Raw genomic sequence first — 19,709 nt, 5'->3', positions numbered from 1 at the left:
CTAGCCGGATCATTCGCCGGCTGCAATCTTTCAGCAGCTCCTCACCGTCCACTAGATGAAGTCCACACGCCCGCCAGGCAGCCCAAGATCCTGCATGGCCTGGCCCTCCCAAGTCCTCAGACTCATTCTTCACCTCTCCCTGCAGTTCACGCTGGCCCTCTACAGAAACGCTCATCATTCCTGCGGCCCCCTTTGTGTGTGCTGGTATCCCTGCCCATACCTTTGCCAGATGTCATCCCCTCCCTTTCTTCTGCCAGAAAACTCCTAAGATCTCCTCCATGAAGCTTTCCTGCCATTCTTCTACTCTGGGACTTACGCTCTGAATTACAATCACCTGTGGGCATGTTTGTGACCTGCCAGACTGAAGACCCCTGAGGGCACGTGCTGCGTCTCAATCACCTTTGCATCTTGAGTGTCTGGCATGTTGCTGATAATAAGCACTCAAATAAGTTATTAAATGAACTAAGTCAATAAGTGTTTTAAAATACCAAAGAGAAGAACATCTTATTAAATTTGAGCAAAATTACTTTTCAGAAGTGAAAGTGACAAAGTACAACATCAGAAAATGTAGAAACTCCCAAATGAAGCAAATCAGCCAAGGAGACCTGATTGGGTCAATGTGAAAGTTACGGATCAGTGATTTTTGGAGGTAGCTTTCTTCCCCATTTTGATCTTTTTTGTGAAAATGACTTATTGCTTATATATGTTTGTCACATGGAGGAGAATTCAGTCTAAGATAAGAGTTTTCTTGGTTTTACTATGAGGCTGATCATTTTTCCACTTTCAGGTTTTGCTTGTTTCTCACAAACTGATGAAAACTAATCAATATAAACAGAGTAGAGACCTTTGAGTTTGGTGCCTTACAGCTCCACTTGTTAATGCAAACTGAGAACATTTCAAAGTACAAAAATTAATAAATGTATTATTTTAACAATACTTTAATGTGCCAAATGCAGTAACTTTGTGAGCAAACCAACCTTTAAAAACCAAATGGACAAAGTGAATGTTATATATATTCTAATGTCCCCAAACCTTCCTGTTCATAGCTATTTTTATAATGTTTAATTTTTTAAACTCCTTTTCTCCCCCTTATTCTTCTTGCTCTCTACTAAAAAAATAGTCTGTCTATATACCAATCAGTGTTATTATCTTATTAAGCTGGAGCCCAGGCCCTCTCAGCACAAAGCTCAGTATGAAACAAGTTCTGGCCCAGGAAAAGGACCAGCCATTGGGCAACCCCAGGACAGTGAGCCGGGCAGCACCCACCTGTAGCCCACCTTGCGGGCATAGTGCAGGCAATTCTCCTTTACATGAGTCTGGAAGTAGGCAGAGCGACAGAGGGCTCCACACTCCGGGCAGCAGTAGGGGGACTTGTGAGCGTGGATCCGCTGGTGGGCACAGAAGCTACACTGGTTGGGCAGCAGCATCTGGCACACCTGGCATGTCTAGGAAAGAACACCAAGAAAGCAGCTCAAGCAGGTGCCACAGGCCCGGCATGCCCACCCCAGCTGTCTAGGACGTGGGTTGGAATGACTCCTGGTGAGCCATTCTCCCTTCCAACTCTCCTGGATACTAGGGACACCCCAGGCCTCCTTTAAAGGGCTGATACTCACACCCGAGCAAGCTCTGCCTCTCACCTCAGACCTGACCCTATTTTCCCCAAAATTAGTCCTGCCTCTTGCATTTTGAGTGTTTCTTCCCTCTGGTTTTAGCAAAGGACCAGCTTTTCCTCCCCGGAGAGGCCTAAGACATCTCTTGAACTCTAAAACCTCAGTACACTGCCAGACTCACCAGGGACTCTGCCTCACTCGGCAGCGGCGGTTCCTCCCTAGCACCTCTCGCGGGCTGTTCAGTGACCCCCAGAGCAGGCTAGGGCCGGAGCCTGTCCTGACTGCTTCTCAGAGGTCCCCGACGCCCATGGACCGAGCTGTCTTGCCAGTCTGCATTCCCTCTGCCCTGCCTGCTTACTCTGGGAGGTGCCCTCAGCCACAGTGGACTGCATGGACAGAAAAGGGCAGAACGGCGGGAGCTGCTTTGTTCCCAGAGTCAGGAGGGAAGCAGGAGAAGACAAGTCCCACAGCCAGACCTACTGACGCTCTCACGGGCAGAGCCCACAGCCTATGGGAGAAAGCAACAGACGGAGCAGCTCCCTGCATCTGGAGAGGCTCCTCGAGGTGCAAAGGGTACAAGTGAGGTGCTCACTGAGGGGCCACTGACCTGGGGCCAGAGGAACTGCTCAGTGGGACAAGCTGCTGGGGAGGACAGGAAAAGATCTCTGCTTTAATCAGCAAATTCCAGAATACGGGGCGTCTACAGGCAGTAACAACCCAGGTTTTTCAACAAATAAATTGCAAGGAAAAAAAAGAAAAAAGAAAAAGAGAGAGAAGAGGAACTTAACAGAGTAAAAGATATGTAGGAGAAATTTTCTGCAATTGCAACGCACAGCACTTATCTGGATCCTGATCCAAGCAAGCCAAGTGTAAAAAGAAATGAGACAATCAGAGATACTTGAACACAACTGGATGATGATATTGCGACATTTGACACTTGATATTAAGATCTGGTAATAAGAAATTATTAATTTTGAGATATAATGATATGTCTATACTGAGGGAACCTTATATTTGAGATACATACTGAAATATGCTAGATACAATGAATGCTACAGTTTGTTTAAAAATAATAAATCGTTAGGGAGGGATGAGTAAGAAAATACAATGAAACATGACAGCCCATGAGTTGGTAACTGTTAAAGGAGGGTTCATTATACCATTCTTTCCACCTTTGTATAGGTTTGGGACATCCTATGATAAAAAGGTTTTTTTTAAGTATTAAATAACTTTGGGTGCAGAACAGTAAATAGGTATGCTACCTTTTGTGTAAGAAAGGTGAGAATGTGACCCTTCCCCCACACAGCATACACACACACACACACACACACACACACACACACACACACACATCTTTATATATATATATATATATATATATATATATATATATATATATATATAAAGAGAGAGATTTTCTTGTATTTCCAAAAAAGGAGCAATGAAAAAATAAACCGAAAGTGAATTACAATGTTACCTATGCAGGAGGATGGAATGGGGTGATGGGGACAGGGATGGAAGCAACAAGTCTCTGAACGTGTCTTATTATGTAATTTTAACTTTGGAATCACATAAATGTTTTACACAATTTTAAAGTAATAGTAATACAAAATTAAGCTAGATAAGCAAAAGCATTCCCTAAAAATTGAAAAACAGAAACAAATAAACCAGCTGTATATCTCACTGCGACATAACCGTACAGAGAAAAGAGTTAGTCCCAGTGACCTTAAAAACACAGAATTTTGAGTTGTACTTCCTTATGTGATGTAGTATAAAAGCAAGAACTGCAAAAATACCTTCAACTTATGCACTTGTCCTAATGTTAGAAATAATATTGATTTTGGTATTTTGAAATTTGTGTGTGTACGTATATGTTTATATAGTAGGAACCAAGACTTTCAGTATAAAATCAGTTATATAAAAACTCTATAATCTTCCATTTGAATATCAGTAAAAACTCATGCTTTCTTCCCTCTTTTTAAATATTTACATATCTTAGTTCTAGCCACTGAAAAAGACTATGAACATTAAAATATATCCAGTACCAATACACATTCCTGGACCCCAAAATGTGGTCTCTAAACTCACTAAAAGAAACCTGGCTCCTTGGCAACACGGCTGACATAGGCTGAGCCCAAGAAGTGTGCTAGGACATCTCACGGGGCCTGAAAGTAAGGAAGCTTCCCGAGGATTAATGAGTTTGTGTCAAAGGACAGGGGAACCAGCCTGCAGGGGCTCCCACTGACCAAAGATGGGATGGCTGAAGCATCAGAAAGAACGCCTGGAGTTCGCACCTCAGAAAGGCACCAAAAAACAAAAACAAAAAAAGATGGGATACATAAACATATTGAATATATAAAACTCAATGATGTCATTCTAACACTAACAGAGAATAACAGAGTAACAGAGGTCAATTCACACCCATTAGAATTGCTACTCTCAAAAAAAAAAGTGCTGGTGAGGATGTGGAGAAACTAGAATGCTTGTGCACTGGTGAGAATGTGAAATAGTAGAGCCACTATGGAAAACTGGCGGGGGGGGGGGTCCCTCAAAAAATTAAAAATAGAACTACCATATGATCCAGTAATCCCACTTCTGGGTACATATCCAAAAGAACTAAAAGCAGGGCCATCATGTTCATAGTAGCATTATTCAAAATACCCTCAAAAGGTGGAAGCAACCCCCATGCCCACTAATGGATGGATAAATAAAATGTATATACATATGATGGAATATTATTCAGCCTTAAAAATGAAGCAAGTTCTGAGAAATCTGTGACATGTATGAACCTTGAGGACATTATGCTAAGTGAAATAGATCAGTCACAAAAGGATGAACACTGTATGAGGTCCCCAGAATAGTCAAATTCAAAGAGACAAGGTCGAATGGGGTGGCTTCCAGGGGCAGTGAGGAGTAGGGGAATGAGGAGTTGCTGTTTAATGGATACGGACTTTCAGTTTTGCAAGATGAATAGTTCTGGTGATTGATTGCACAATGTGAATGTACTTCAACACTACTGAACTATACATTTAAAAATGGTTAAGATGGTAAACTTTGTTAGGTGTATTTTACCATGATTTAAAAAATAACAGAAGAGAGACTTAAAACACTATTTGAGACTGTTGAGGCATCAACTCACTACTGTAAAAACTGTGCACAGAGAAGACAAGTAGTGATTCTACAGCATCTTGCTGCGCTGATGGACAGTGACTGTAATGGGGTTTGTGGGGGAGACTTGGTGAAGGGGGGAGCCTAGTAAACATAATGTTCTTCATGTAATTGTAGATTAATGGTAACAAAAAAAAAACTGTTAACTAAGGGAACCAAATTAGTATGTATCCCATTTACCAACATAAACTAAATTTCAGGGTAACCAAATAGCCTTCAGGAAAGAGGGAAAGACATTTTATACAGAATTTCAGCTAATAAATGAGAAAAATAATAATAAAATTAGAAAAACACCCTTTTGCAACTCCTAATAAAATTACTGACTTAAGCAGCTATTATTAACGAATACTAAAATCATTAAGGTAAATGATCAGAAACTTTACAATGAAGGAAACAAAAATCACCACGTAAACTCACTGATCAAGCTCACATCATGAGAACTGAGACAACCAAGTGCCCTGGGCCTCCCTGAAGTCATGAATGTGAAGAGCACAGTACCTCCCTCCTCAAAACTGAACCGGAGTGAAGCCAGCCTTTATCACTTCCAGTCTACAGAGAAAACGGCTGTAGGGAACAAAGTAATCACATGAGAAGGGAGTCATCAAACCCAAAATTATGCTGAAAATCCTCAGGAAACAGTCAGTCAAACCCAGAACTGTCCTGGGAAATTCTCAGGACACATGACCCAGTTTCTTCAACGTATCAATGACATGAAAGGCAGGGGAGAGGAGGCCTCATGGGTTGGAGTGGGAAGAGATACTGTTCTAGATTGAGAAATTTAAAAGATATAACAAACAAACATAACATGTTTTCCATGATTGGATCCTGATTCAAAACAAGCCCAACTGCAAAAAGGCAATTTGTGACTTGAAGGAAAAATGTGAATATGAACTTGCATTAAATGATATTAAGGAATTATTAATTGTTGGGTGTGATAGTGACACTATAGTTAAATAAAAGCTTAAGAACAAGAAGAAATCCTCTCTCTGTGCTGACACCCTGCCCGATAGGGTGGCTTGGAATGCAAGGAGAAGGATCCTCCAGCCACTGCACCAGGAGGCACGCTGGTCCAGGGCGGACTCCCAGGAAGAAGCCAGCAGGCCCACACGTGCTGTCCTGCAGTCCCCACCTCAGGGGGAAGCCCACCCCACCCCGTCTGCTCACTTCCCGTCCTGGATGTGGCCTGAAGCCTGGGTGTTGTCTCGGGGAACTCAAGCCAACAGCCATTGAAGTTATGCTTCGGCCCAGGTTCAGGCCTTACTCTTGCCCTGAGACTCTGAGGCCACAATTTATTGGCGGGAGATTTTGAGAAGGATTCAAGCTAGGCTGAGAGAAGCCCGACAGCCCTCCCATCTGGGGATAGCCTCCTGGCCAGTTCCCCCTAGAGGAGGAGAACAATGTGGAGATGATGCCAGATGAGGAGGGTACCAGTTGGGGATGCTACACCCAGACCTCTGCCTGCTTGGAGTTTAGAAGGTTGGTAAGGAACCGTGTGGGGCATCAGACCTCAGCTGGCAAGAGTTCTGATCGCCTGGCCCAGCAAGAGTAACTGAAGCCCCCTGGGAAAGGGCCCTGGGGGGGCCCCACTCCACCTGCCTCATCAGCAGGAAGATGCAAACAGAAACAGGTGAGAAGAGAGAGGCAACAGCAATCTTGAGGCACCTTGGAGGCCCCCCTGGGCCCCCAAATCCCACCTCCTGTCTCCGCCCTGACACTCCCCAGGCGGGCCTCATCCCAACAATGCCAGGTCCAAAGATGGACCTTGCACTTTCACACTCCTTTGTTCCCTGCGCCTGGGACCACCCTTGCCCCTCCTGCTCCCCTAAACTCATCCTCGCAGGTCCAGCTCATACGTCCCGTCCACACAGCACCCTCCCCGTGCCTGGAGTCTGGTGACCTGGCCTCTGAGGCACACCACGACATTAGGTGGTGAGCCTCTTTGAGCCCTACCTTAGGCTGCCTCCCCTGGGAGCTGCTGGGCGGGCCAGCCTTGCCCGCACAGAGCTGCTGTGAGCCCTGGAGGAACAGTGTGACTCCCCGCCACTGGTATCTCTGTGCCCGGCACACAGTGGGCACACAGAACACACGTGCAAAGCCCCCTGCTGAACCGAGTCAAAGAGCTGTGTGTTCTCCTCCCAGGCCTCTGTGGCCCTGGCCTAGGGAGGCTCAGCAGGGGGGCGGGCCGGGCTCCACGGTGAAGAGTCAGCTGGGGCAGGAAGAAGAGGCCTTCGGGAGGCAGGTCAGGAGGCACTCCCAGGACCTTGCCAGTATAGACAGCCCCTGACACAGAGGGCACCAAAAGGTATTTTCGGCACAGAACAACTTAAAAAAAAAAAATTCAGCCCTCATCACGCATAACCAAGAACTGGACAAGCAGGTAAGCGCAGGCGCTCTCCTAGAGCAGGAAGAGCAGAGGAAAGAGCCTGTGCCCCAGGGCCCCATGTCAGTCTGCTCTACCTCCTCATCAGCCCCGGTGTGGGCCCTGTTGCAGTTTCCCCACAGTAACTCTGCAAAAGCTGCCAGGTCTGCTGTGAGGCAGACAACTTATTAATGACATGGATCTTAGAAGTATAGACTGAGGTGCAGGGCGCTGAAGCACCTCCTGAGCCCCCCCAGTTTTCAGGGCACATACTGTCACCTGTCGGAGCGCAGGGTGCGAGCCAGCAGGGCCCAGCCCAGGCCTGACAGTGAGCCCCGACAGCCCCCTGGAGCATGGGCCGTGCCTGTCAGTACGCTCACGGATTCCTCAGAGGCTCTGCTCACTTGTGGGCAGGACACTTTTCTCAATGAATGCCAAGCCCTGTATGTTCAAACAGGTCGCTAAGACTCCTGAGATGCCACCACTGCCTCCACGTAAATAAACTTTTCTCTCCTGGCCCATCATGGGCCTGGCACCCACCCCAGGCAGCTCTGCTTACCAGCCCCTCGGCCTCCTCTGCCGTCCTCTGGTAATGTGCGGCCATGGCCACGTAATCCCGTATCTGCTTGTGACACTCGAGACACTTGACTCCATGCCGGATGAGCCTCACAGGGTCTGGGTAGAGCGGCAAGGCAGGAAGGGTTGGGCTGGCACTGGCTGGCACGACGCTGTGTTTGGGGGAAAGGTGGGGCACAGGAGCTGCTGGGGCCGTGGAGCTGGCAGGGGCCGACACGAACATCTGGTCCACAGAGATGGGCTTGACCAGCAGCTGGGAGCACTGCATGGCGAGCCCCTTGCTCTTGTGGGCGCGGGCGTGCCGCAGCAGACTGCACTTGTTGAAGAAGAGCAGCGTCTGGGAGCAGAGCGAGCACAGCACCTCGATGTGGACGCTGCGCCGGCCGTAGTGCTGGCTCAGGCTCTTCTCTAAGGCAAACGCGTCCCCACACTCCAGGCAACAGTACCCACTGGCCGGCACGTGGATCCTGCTGTCCGCAGGCGGGCTGAGGTTTGGCGCGTAGAGGGGCACGGGGTTGGAGCTGTGGAGGACCTTGTGGAAGATCTCCACCACCAGCGGGGCGGCCTTCTTCACCTGGTGGACCAGGGGCACGGACATCTGTGTGAGCTGCGGCTGGCTACGCCTCTGCGCCGAGGACTTGGCCGTCACCGACGCGGCGACGCTGTGGGGGACCAGGTTCAGGTTGGCCAGGTGCACGGCTTTGGGCAGGAGGCTGGCAGGGGCCAGGGCAGACGCCTGCGGCGCTCTGCTGGGCTGCTGCTTCCTGCCCGGCTGTGAGCCGAGGGTGGCCCCCTTGGGGGCGCGGGACCCAGAACCGCAGCAGGGCGACGGAGATCTGCCGGCCTTCATCAAGCTGTCGGCCCCTTTCCTGTCGTCCTGCGGGCTCTCTGAACCTGTGCCCACCTCGGGGAAGTGCTCCACCGCAGGCAGGGCAGGGATCTCGTCCTCCAGCGCCTCGGGGGCCTCGGCGACGGCACTCCCCAGGGGCGACCCGACAGGGGACTTACTGGGGTCGTCAGGGTCTGGCAGGATCCTCGTGACGGTCCGTTTGATCTCCCCCGACGACGTCTTGATGGTTTTGATTCTGACTTTGGGGATGGCTGGCGGGGAACTGGCCGCCACGGAGGGCGAGCCTTTGCCGCTGCAGTCGCTGCACAGGCTCCGAGGGCTGTCCGGGGCCTTCGTGCTTCTCCTAGCGGCCTCCAGGGGGCTCCGGGGACTCTTTGGTGACTTGGGCATTTTGGGGCTGCCTTTGGAGACCTCTTTCGCCGGCCCTGAGGAATCCTTTGTGTGGCCAGACTGATCCTCCTTGGTGACGCTGGCCACTCTCTTGGCTTGCAGGGCCACCAAGGCTGCAACACAGGAGGACAGCTTGGAATGAGCTGGCTTCAGGCGCTGCCTCGGGGGGACTGCAGAGCAGGCGCCGAGCTCCAGGGCCAGCCCCGCAGGCTCTGTGACACTGTTGCTGGGGTGGCTGTGGAACTCCAAAGCTTCCCCGAAGAACAGCTCTGTGTGCGGTTCCGCCACTGTCTTCCCACCTCGCTCGCGCTCCTGCGGACTCCCCAGGGACACGGGTTCTGGCTTAGGTTCTTTCTTACAAAAGTGATCAAACATGTGTAGCTCTGGGACTGGAAACTTAGCCAGAGCCTCCAGGACTGGGCCCCCAACAGGCCCACACCCGGGAGGCGGTGGGAAATAACTATCAGAGTGCTTGGGCTTCATCCCAAACCCATTATCTTTGATGGCATCCTCAGACTCTGGGCTGGAGATTGGACTGAACTGGTTAAAGGTTGGCAATGGCTCTGATTTGGAAGGTTCCAGCTTGCCAGGGAAACTCCTGGCACTGTCTCCATTCATGAAAGTGGAGTCGAACTTCCCACAGTTGTGGGCCAGGTTGTGAGGATCTGGAGGCAGGTCTGAGCCCCGGAATCCATTGTGTAGGAGGCTGGGAGCAATGTGGTCTTTCTCCGTTTCAAACGACTCCTGGCGGCTGGTGTTCTTGACAATGACACTCACGGCCGGTGCGTCTGAGGCTGATGCCGAGTGAGACAAGGACACGTTCTCATCCACACACATGACTGGAGGCTTGAGAGGGCTCTCATTCTCCTCACTGGGGGTCTGGATGGCCTCCTTGGCATCAAGGCTGGTGGGGTCTGGGATGTCAAAGGCAGCCAGAAGGTCATCAAAATCTGGAGTCTTCATGTCCCCCATGGCTGGATGCCGGCGAGGGCTGCAACAGGAACGGAGCACAGGATCAGTGGTCGGCAGGGCCCACTGGACTCTGTCCAGCAGCATCCCACGCCCATCACACTCACACACACGCAGCCAGCACACACATGCACAAATCCCCATACTCTGGGGAGTCACACGCCTGTTTTACCCCAACAGGTTTCCAGGATGCCGGGGACGCTGTGGCAGGGGTGGAAAGAGAAGTTTATGTGCAGTGACAAGGCTGCCTGGCAAGCCCTGAACATCAGTATCTGGGAATTCCTGGGTGGCCGCTACCCAGAGAGCGCACACTCCCTTAGCTCTCAGGGACCGGCACCCCCCGACCATGCACACTAGCAAAAAACCACTCACTCAGCCCTTAAAAAAAAGAAAAGCATGGCTCAGCACCTCTTTTCCTCTTTATTTTAGAAAACTTCTGATTCATATGAGACTTGGCTATACCTTCTGCTAATTCACTCTCAGTAATTAATCACTAACTTTTTATTACTTTTTTGCTGTATGAATTCAGTCAAATCCAAAATGATTTGCTATTGTCAGGATTTATACTAGCTGTCTCATAAATAAACTCTAGCAAATTATACCATCCCTTGGGTATTTGTTTTTCTCTAGTCAGCATCTGCTTGATTTCTTAATTTTCACCCTAAAACTGTTATTGGTTGATGAATGGATCACTAAACCTGAGGGGCAGAGGGGTAACTCGCAAAGGACCACAGTTATCAAATTGGACAGGAAACAATTTGGGGGAAGCCCTAAACTTTATCTTACTACACAAAGAAAAGGAAATCCACATTTCCTTCAGGAGAAGCAGACTACATTAACTATTGCAACAGAGGAAACCCAAGGCCCTTAGGAAAGAGGACTTCCACTAACAAATTATTATAACATTCACACTTGGAGGAACCATGAAGCTGGCTCGCTGGCTCAAATCTGCTGCAAAGAGGAAGAAAAACCCCACTACCTCTCTTGTTCGGCCCATAAATCCTCCATCTGCTTCAGCATCTCAGAGCCTTACTTGCTTACATATTTCTTACACCATGTTTATACTGAAAACCATTCTGGATGCAGACTAACACAACTCTTTCAGGAAGCAGTACTAGAGCTGCAGAGACCCAGGTAAGCGGCAAATCCTTGGGTCTAGGAACCCACTGCCAGAAACAAAAATTCACAAAAGCTGTATGCAAAAGTATTTACGGCATTATTAAAACAAAACACAGGAGAGACATACACACAAAGGCAGAACCTAAAGGTCTAAGAGCAGGGACTGATTAAATAATTGATAGACTGTTATACAGTCATTAAAAATCCTACAATAGCAACATGGAATATTACTTATAGGGTTAAGTCAAAAAAAAAACAAAAACACACAAATCTGTTATCAAACTATAACAATGTAAAACTAAGTGTGCATTTGAGCCAAGATTTAAAAAACAGAGAAAAATAATTACACAGGGTGGTGGGATTACTGGTGGACTATATTTTTCAAAACTCTTTTTGGGCTGATGGATTGATTTTATAATTTTAAGAAGAAAAAAAATCAAACACCTGGAGCCACAGAGGAGCAGGCGGCGTGGCTGAGGCACCTGCGAGCACCCTCCGGATCGACAGGTCCGAGAGTTTGCTTTCTTGCCCGCTGCCAGCCCCCGACCAGACACATCTGCCTGCTTGAGAGTTCTGGCCCCATCTCACTGGGAAGGTATCTAATTACGACGGATAATAACTGACTGAAAGACCAATTATCTAAACTAAATATGGGTTGGCAGAATATCCCACTGAAACGAGATGTGAAGTTTCAAGACAACAAATTGCCTGCCTCCTGGAACAGACGTGCTGGAGCCCAGAAGCAAGGGCAGTGCACCGGGCCTGCCATCACCCAGAGCCACTATGTGGCAGATACCAACTATAAGGAAAGCCTGTGTGATAGTTGCTATATAATCTTATTCCCCCCTCCCTTTTTGTTTTTTTTTAACTCTCTAGGAAAAAAAAGTAGAGAAGGGTAATATAGATTAGCCTTTTTAAGGAGCTGGGAAGAGCGTGTGGGGGAGGAGGGGTAGTAGTTGGCAGTTTCTGCAAGGATTAGCGGGGGGGGGGGGGGGGGGGAGCCTACTATTGTCTAACTCCAAGTCACAGGGGCTTGAAGCAGTGACAGAACATCAGAAGGAAGGAATCTTCTCCACACAGAGAAATCTCGGGGATTGGCTGAGAATGGTCAGAGGTGAGGTAAGGTATAGTTTGCAAGGAAAATCAGAGCTAGTAAATGGTGTGGCAGGCAGCTCAAAAGTGGCAGCAGAAAAGGGCTTTGTAATCTTTGGATTCTAAATACCAAAGCTTACGCTTTTATTTTTTTTTTTTTCTGTGTTTAATGTTTTTTTTTTTTTTTTTTTTTTTTTTTTAATAATTATTTTTTATTGAAGGGTAGTTGACACACAGTATTACATTACATGAGTTTCAAGTGTACAACACAGTGGTAGAACATTTATATACATAATTCTAGGTTCCAGCTATCACCCTACCAGGCTGTTACAATATCTTGATTATATTCCTTATGCTATACATTACATCCCGGTTACTAATTTATTTTACCATTGGAAGTCTGTCCTTTTTTTTTTTTTTGTGAGGGCATCTCTCATATTTATTGATCAAATGGTTGTTAACGACAATAAAATTCTGTATAGGGGAGTCAATGCTCAATGCACAATCATTATTCCACCCCAAGCCTAATTTTTGTCAGTCTCCAATCTTCTGAGGCATAACAAACAAGTTTTTACATGTAGAACAAATTCTTACATAATGAATAAGTTACATAGTGAACAGTACAAGGGCAGTCATCACAGAAACTTTCGGTTTTGCTCATGCATTATGAACTATAAACAGTCAGTTCAAATATGAATACTCATTTGGTTTTTATACTTGATTTATATGTGGATACCACATTTCTCTCTTTATTATTATTATTTTTAATAAAATGCTGAAGTGGTATTTAGATACAAGATAAAGGTAGAAAACATAGTTTAGTGTTGTAAGAGAGCAAATGTAGATGATCAGGTGTGTGCCTGTAGACTATGTGTTAATCCAAGCTAGACCAGGGCAATAAAACATCCACGTATGCAGAAGATTTCTCTCAGAACGGGGGGGTGAGGTTCTAAGCCTCACCTCTGTTGATCCCCAATTTCTCACCTGATGGCCCCCCTGCGACTGTGCCTGTCTTAGGTTGTTCCTCCCTTGAGGAATCTTACCCGTCTCTGGCTAACCAGTCATCTTCCGGGGCCATACAGGGAAATGTGAAGTTGGTAAGTGAGAGAGAAGCCTTATTGTTTGAAAAAGTTAGCTTTTTACTTCTTTGCATATTTATGCCCTGTGGCTTCTATGCCCAGCATTTGTCTTGAGGTATCTTTACCACTTGGAAGAATTATGATACTCGGTAAATTTGATATGAGGCACGAATTCTATTTAAGGGTTGTAATTAGGAAGGAAGAAGAAAAGCTATAGAAGTAGCAGGCGGAAGAAAACATGGGAAGATTGATTATTTCTTTGATATATCTTCTTGTAGAGTAACTTCAGCATGTATAGGTTTTAAGCTACTACTTAAATTGCACACACACATTAACATAATAGGAGTATAGTTACATAACCAAAGCATATCTGTAATTACCAGCCATCTCCAGTGAAACCAAGAAAACCAGTTAGGCACCTTAGGCATTTGTGAAAACTTATCTAAGATATGGTGGATATTGTCCAACTGAACTTGAACAGTCTGAGAGAAATCAGACAAATTAAAACAACCCATTCCTGGGGACTGTTCACATGCCATATGTTCTTTTAACAATAAATAGTTTGTAGTTGTAAGACTTTGGAGCGCTACAATTTGCACTTCTCCAAATTCTTGGTTGAGTTCCAACAGTATAGATCCAGTCCAATTTTGTTGTTTTACTGTATGCACAGGCCAGCTTAGATATCTCCTTCCTCATTCCCATGGCAGGTCCAGGAACTGGTGGGATGAGTGCATCTACAGCTGTAGCAGTGCGTGGATCTTTGTTGGGGTTTTTTGATGATCATCTTCTGGCATGAGTCTTCCAGAGGGTGCAGATGTTGGAAGTTCTTTTTCATATTGTATCTTAGTTCATTTTCGGGGTAGCCCAATTAGGCTTTGATCCTCTGTATAAACACAAACAGACCCTTTGCCTACACTTTTATATGCCCTTTATACCCTTGTGTAGAATTCGTTGGAGGTTACCACACAGGAACTGCCCTTTTTTTTTTTTTTTTTTGCTATCACTAATCTACACTTACATGACGAATATTATGTTTACTAGGCTCTCCCCTATACCAGGTCTCCCCTATAAACCCCTTTACAGTCACTGTCCATCAGCATAGCAAAATGTTGTAGAATCACTACTTGCCTTCTCTGTGTTGTACAGCCCTCCCTTTTCTCCTACCCCCCCATGCATGTTAATCTTAATACCCCCCTACTTCTCCCCCCCTTATCCCTCCCTACCCACCCATCCTCCCCAGTCCCTTTCCCTTTGGTACCTGTTAGTCCATTCTTGAGTTCTGTGATTCTGCTGCTGTTTTGTTCCTTCAGTTTTTCCTTTGTTCTTATATTCCACAGATAAGTGAAATCATTTGGTATTTCTCTTTCTCCGCTTGGCTTGTTTCACTGAGCATAATACCCTCCAGCTCCATCCATGTTGCTGCAAATGATTGGATTTGCCCTTTTCTTATAGCTGAGTAGTATTCCATTGTGTATATGTACCACATCTTCTTTATCCATTCATCTATTGATGGACATTTAGGTTGCTTCCAATTCTTGGCTATTGTAAATAGTGCTGCAATAAACATAGGGGTGCATCTGTCTTTCTCAAACTTGATTGCTGCATTCTTAGGGTAAATTCCTAGGAGTGCAATTCCTGGGTCAAATGGTAAGTCTGTTTTGAGCATTTTGATGTACCTCCATACTGCTTTCCACAATGGTTGAACAAGTTTACATTCCCACCAGCAGTGTAGGAGGGTTCCCCTTTCTCCACAGCCTCGCCAACATTTGTTGTTGTTTGTCTTTTGGATGGCAGCCATCCTTACTGGTGTGAGGTGATACCTCATTGTAGTTTTAATTTGCATTTCTCTGATAATTAACGATGTGGAGCATCTTTTCATGTGTCTGTTGGCCATCTGTATTTCTTTTTTGGAGAACTGTCTGTTCAGTTCCTCTGCCCATTTTTTAATTGGGTTATTTGTTTTTTGTTTGTTGAGGCGTGAGAGCTCCTTATATATTCTGGACGTCAAGCCTTTATCGGATGTGTCATTTTCAAATATATTCTCCCATACTGTAGGGATCCTTCTTGTTCTATTGATGGTGTCTTTTGCTGTACAGAAGCTTTTCAGCTTAATATAGTCCCACTTACTCATTTTTGCTGTTGTTTTCCTTGCCCGGGGAGATATGTTCAAGAAGAGGTCACTCATGTTTATGTCTAAGAGGTTTTCGCCTATGTTTTCTTCCAGGAGTTTAATGGTTTCATGGCTTACATTCAGGTCTTTGATCCATTTTGAGTTTACTTTTGTATATGGGGTTAGACAATGGTCCAGTTTCATTCTCCTACATGTAGCTGTCCAGTTTTGCCAGCACCACCTGTTGAAGAGACTGTCATTTCGCCATTGTATGTCCATGGCTCCTTTATCAAATATTAATTGACCATATATGTCTGGGTTAATGTCTGGATTCTCTAGTCTGTTCCATTGGTCTGTGGCTCTGCTCTTGTGCCAGTACCAAATTGTCTTGATTACTATGGCTTTATAGTAGAGCTTGAAGTTGGGGAGTGAGATCCCCCCTACTTTATTCTTCTTTCTCAGGATTGCTTTGGCTATTCGGGGTCTTTGGTGTTTCCATATGAATTTTTGAATTATTTGTTCCAGTTCATTGAAGAATGTTGCTGGTAGTTTCATAGGGATTGCATCAAATCTGTATATTGCTTTGGGCAGGATGGCCATTTTAACGATATTAATTCTTCCTAGCCACGAGCATGGGATGAGTTTCCATCTGTTAGTGTCCCCTTTAATTTCTCTTAAGAGTGACTTGTAGTTTTCAGAGTATAAGTCTTTCACTTCTTTGGTTAGGTTTATTCCTAGGTATTTTATTTTTTTTTGATGCAATTGTGAATGGAGTTGTTTTCCTGATTTCTCTCTCTGTTGGTTCATTGTTAGTATATAGGAAAGCCACAGATTTCTGTGTGTTGATTTTGTATCCTGCAACTTTGCTGTATTCCGATATCAGTTCTAGTAGTTTTGGGGTGGAGTCTTTAGGGTTTTTTATGTACAGTATCATGTCATCTGCAAATAGTGACAGTTTAACTTCTTCTTTACCAATCTGGATTCCTTGTATTTCTTTATTTTGTCTGATTGCCGTGGCTAGGACCTCCAGTACTATGTTAAATAACAGTGGAGAGAGTGGGCATCCCTGTCTAGTTCCCGATCTCAGAGGAAATGCTTTCAGCTTCTCGCTGTTCAATATAATGTTGGCTGTGGGTTTATCATAGATGGCCTTTATTATGTTGAGGTACTTGCCCTCTATTCCCATTTTGCTGAGAGTTTTTAACATGAATGGATGTTGAACTTTGTCAAATGCTTTTTCAGCATCTATGGAGATGATCATGTGGTTTTTGTCTTTCTTTTTGTTGATGTGGTGGATGATGTTGATGGACTTTCGAATGTTGTACCATCCTTGCATCCCTGGAATGAATCCCACTTGGTCATGGTGTATGATCCTTTTGATGTATTTTTGAATTCGGTTTGCTAATATTTTGTTGAGTATTTTTGCATCTACGTTCATCAGGGATATTGGTCTGTAGTTTTCTTTTTTGGTGGGGTCTTTGCCTGGTTTTGGTATTAGGGTGATGTTAGCTTCATAGAATGAGTTTGGGAGTATCCCCTCCTCCTCTATTTTTTGGAAGACTTTAAGGAGAATGGGTATTATGTCTTCCCTGTATGTCTGATAAAATTCCGAGGTAAATCCATCTGGCCCGGGGGTTTTGTTCTTTGGTAGTTTTTTGATTACCTCTTCAATTTCATTGCTGGTAATTGGTCTGTTTAGATTTTCTGTTTCTTCCTGGGTCAATCTTGGAAGGTTATATTTTTCTAGGAAGTTGTCCATTTCTCCTAGGTTTCCCAGCTTGTTAGCATATAGGTTTTCATAGTATTCTCCAATAATTCTTTGCATTTCCGTGGGGTCCGTCGTGATTTTTCCTTTCTCGTTTCTGATACTGTTGATTTGTGTTGACTCTCTTTTCTTCTTAATAAGTCTGGCTAGAGGCTTATCTATTTTGTTTATTTTCTCGAAGAACCAGCTCTTGGTTTCATTGATTTTTGCTATTGTTTTATTCTTCTCAATTTTATTTATTTCTTCTCTGATCTTTATTATGTCCCTCCTTCTGCTGACCTTAGGCCTCATCTGTTCTTCTTTTTCCAATTTCGATAATTGTGACATTAGACCATTCATTTGGGATTGCTCTTCCTTTTTTAAATATGCTTGGATTGCTATATACTTTCCTCTTAAGACTGCTTTTGCTGTGTCCCACAGAAGTTGGGGCTTAGTGTTGTTGTTGTCATTTGTTTCCATATATTGCTGGATCTCCATTTTGATTTGGTCATTGATCCATTGATTATTTAGGAGCGTGTTGTTAAGCCTCCATGTGTTCGTGAGCCTCTTTGCTTTCTTTGTACAGTTTATTTCTAGTTTTATGCCTTTGTGGTCTGAAAAGTTGGTTGGTAGGATTTCAATCTTTTGGAATTTTCTGAGGCTCTTTTTGTGGCCTAGTATGTGGTCTATTCTGGAGAATGTTCCATGTGCACTTGAGAAGAATGTATATCCCGCTGCTTTTGGATGTAGAGTTCTATAGATGTCTATTAGGTCCATCTGCTCTACTGTGTTGTTCAGTGCTTCCGTGTCCTTACTTATTTTCTGCCCAGTGGATCTATCCTTTGGGGTGAGTGGTGTGTTGAAGTCTCCTAGAATGAATGCATTGCAGTCTATATCCCCCTTTAGTTCTGTTAGTATTTGTTTCACATATGCTGGTGCTCCTGTGTTGGGTGCATATATATTTAGAATGGTTATATCCTCTTGTTTGACTGAGCCCTTTATCATTATGTAGTGTCCTTCTTTATCTCTTGTTACTTTCTTTGTTTTGAAGTCTATTTTGTCTGATATTAGTACTGCAACCCCTGCTTTCTTCTCACTGTTGTTTGCTTGAAATATGTTTTTCCATCCCTTGACTTTTAGTCTGTACATGTCTTTGGGTTTGAGGTGAGTTTCTTGTAAGCAGCATATAGATGGGTCTTGCTTTTTTATCCATTCTGTTACTCTGTGTCTTTTGATTGGTGCATTCAACCCATTAACATTTAGGGTGACTATTGAAAGATATGTACTTATTGCCATTGCAGGCTTTAAATTCGTGGTTACCAAAGGTTCAAGGTTAGCCTCTTTAGTATCTTACTGCCTAACTTAGCTCGCTTATTGAGCTGTTATATACACTGTCTGGAGATTCTTTTCTTCTCTCCCTTCTTGTTCCTCCTCCTCGATTCTTCATATGTTGGGTGTTTTGTGCTGTGCTCTTTCTAGGAGTGCTCCCATCTAGAGCAGTCCCTGTAAGATGTTCTGTAGAGGTGGTTTGTGGAAAGCAAATTCCCTCAGCTTTTGTTTGTCTGGGAATTGTTTAATCCCACCGTCATATTTGAATGATAGTCGTGCTGGATACAGTATCCTTGGTTCAAGGCCCTTCTGTTTCATTGTATTAAATATATCATGCCATTCTCTTCTGGCCTGTAGGGTTTCTGTTGAGAAATCTGACGTTAGCCTGATGGGTTTCCCTTTATAGGTGACCTTTTTCTCTCTAGCTGCCTTTAACACTCTTTCCTTGTCCTTGATCTTTGCCATTTTAATTATTATGTGTCTTGGTGTTGCCCTTCTTGGATCCTTTCTGTTGGGGGTTCTGTGTATTTCCGTGGTCTGTTTGATTACTTCCTCCCCCAGTGTGGGGAAGTTTTCAGCAATTATTTCTTCTAAGATACTTTCCATCTCTTTGCCTCTCTCTTCTTCTTCTGGGACCCCTATAATACGGATATTGCTCCTTTTAGATTGGTCACACAGTTCTCTTAATATTGTTTCATTCCTGGAGATCCTTTTGTCTCTCTCTATGTCAGCTTCCATGCGTTCCTGTTCTCTGATTTCAATTCCATCAATGGCCTCTTGCATTCTATCCATTCTGCTTATAAACCCTTCCAGAGTTTGTTTCATTTCTGCGATCTCCTTTCTGGCATCTGTGATCTCCCTCCGGACTTCATCCCATTTCTCTTGCGTATTTCTCTGCATCTCTGTCAGCATGTTTATGATTCTTATTTTGAATTCTTTGTCAGGAAGACTGGTTAGGTCTGTCTCCTTCTCTGGTGTTGTCTCTGTGATCTTTGTCTGCCTGTAGCTTTGCCTTTTCATGGTGATAGGAATAGTCTGCAGAACTGGGACGAGTGACGGCTGGAAGGACTTCCCTTCTTGTTGGTTTGTGGCCCTCCTCTCCTGGGAGAACAGCGGCCTCTAGTGGCTTGTGCTGCGCAGCTGCGCGCAGACAGGGTTTCTGCTTCCTGCCCGGCTGCTATGGAGTTAATCTCCGCTGTTGCTGTGGGCGTGGCCTGGCTCGGGCAGCTACTCCAAAATGGTGGAGTCGCGTTGGAGCAGGAGCGGCTGGGAGGCTATTTATCTCCGTAAGGGGCCTCCCTGCTCCCTGCAGCC

General features: G+C 45.2%; 1 protein-coding gene across 3 annotated transcripts in view; it reads right to left on the bottom strand.

Annotated features, from left to right (window-relative positions):
- The window catches only part of ZNF592 (zinc finger protein 592), a 54,646-nt gene that overhangs the window by 12,283 nt on the left and 22,654 nt on the right, over positions 1-19,709 (bottom strand). For all 3 annotated transcript variants that reach the window (XR_008994689.1, XM_036932022.2, XM_036932021.2), the window contains 2 exons: positions 7,697-9,944; positions 1,267-1,445 (listed from right to left, as the gene is read on the bottom strand). Coding sequence is in view for 2 of the 3 variants with exons in the window: in XM_036932022.2 (XP_036787917.1) it covers positions 1,267-1,445; positions 7,697-9,925 (2,408 nt within the window). In the remaining variant the exon portion in view is untranslated. The remainder of the gene's footprint in view (positions 1-1,266; positions 1,446-7,696; positions 9,945-19,709) is intronic.

Source organism: Manis pentadactyla, chromosome 18 (assembly GCF_030020395.1).
Source record: "Manis pentadactyla isolate mManPen7 chromosome 18, mManPen7.hap1, whole genome shotgun sequence".
NCBI lineage: Eukaryota > Metazoa > Chordata > Mammalia > Pholidota > Manidae > Manis > Manis pentadactyla.
The sequence above is the reverse complement of the archived record's forward strand: the minus strand, read 5'-3'. Positions and strand labels throughout refer to the sequence as shown.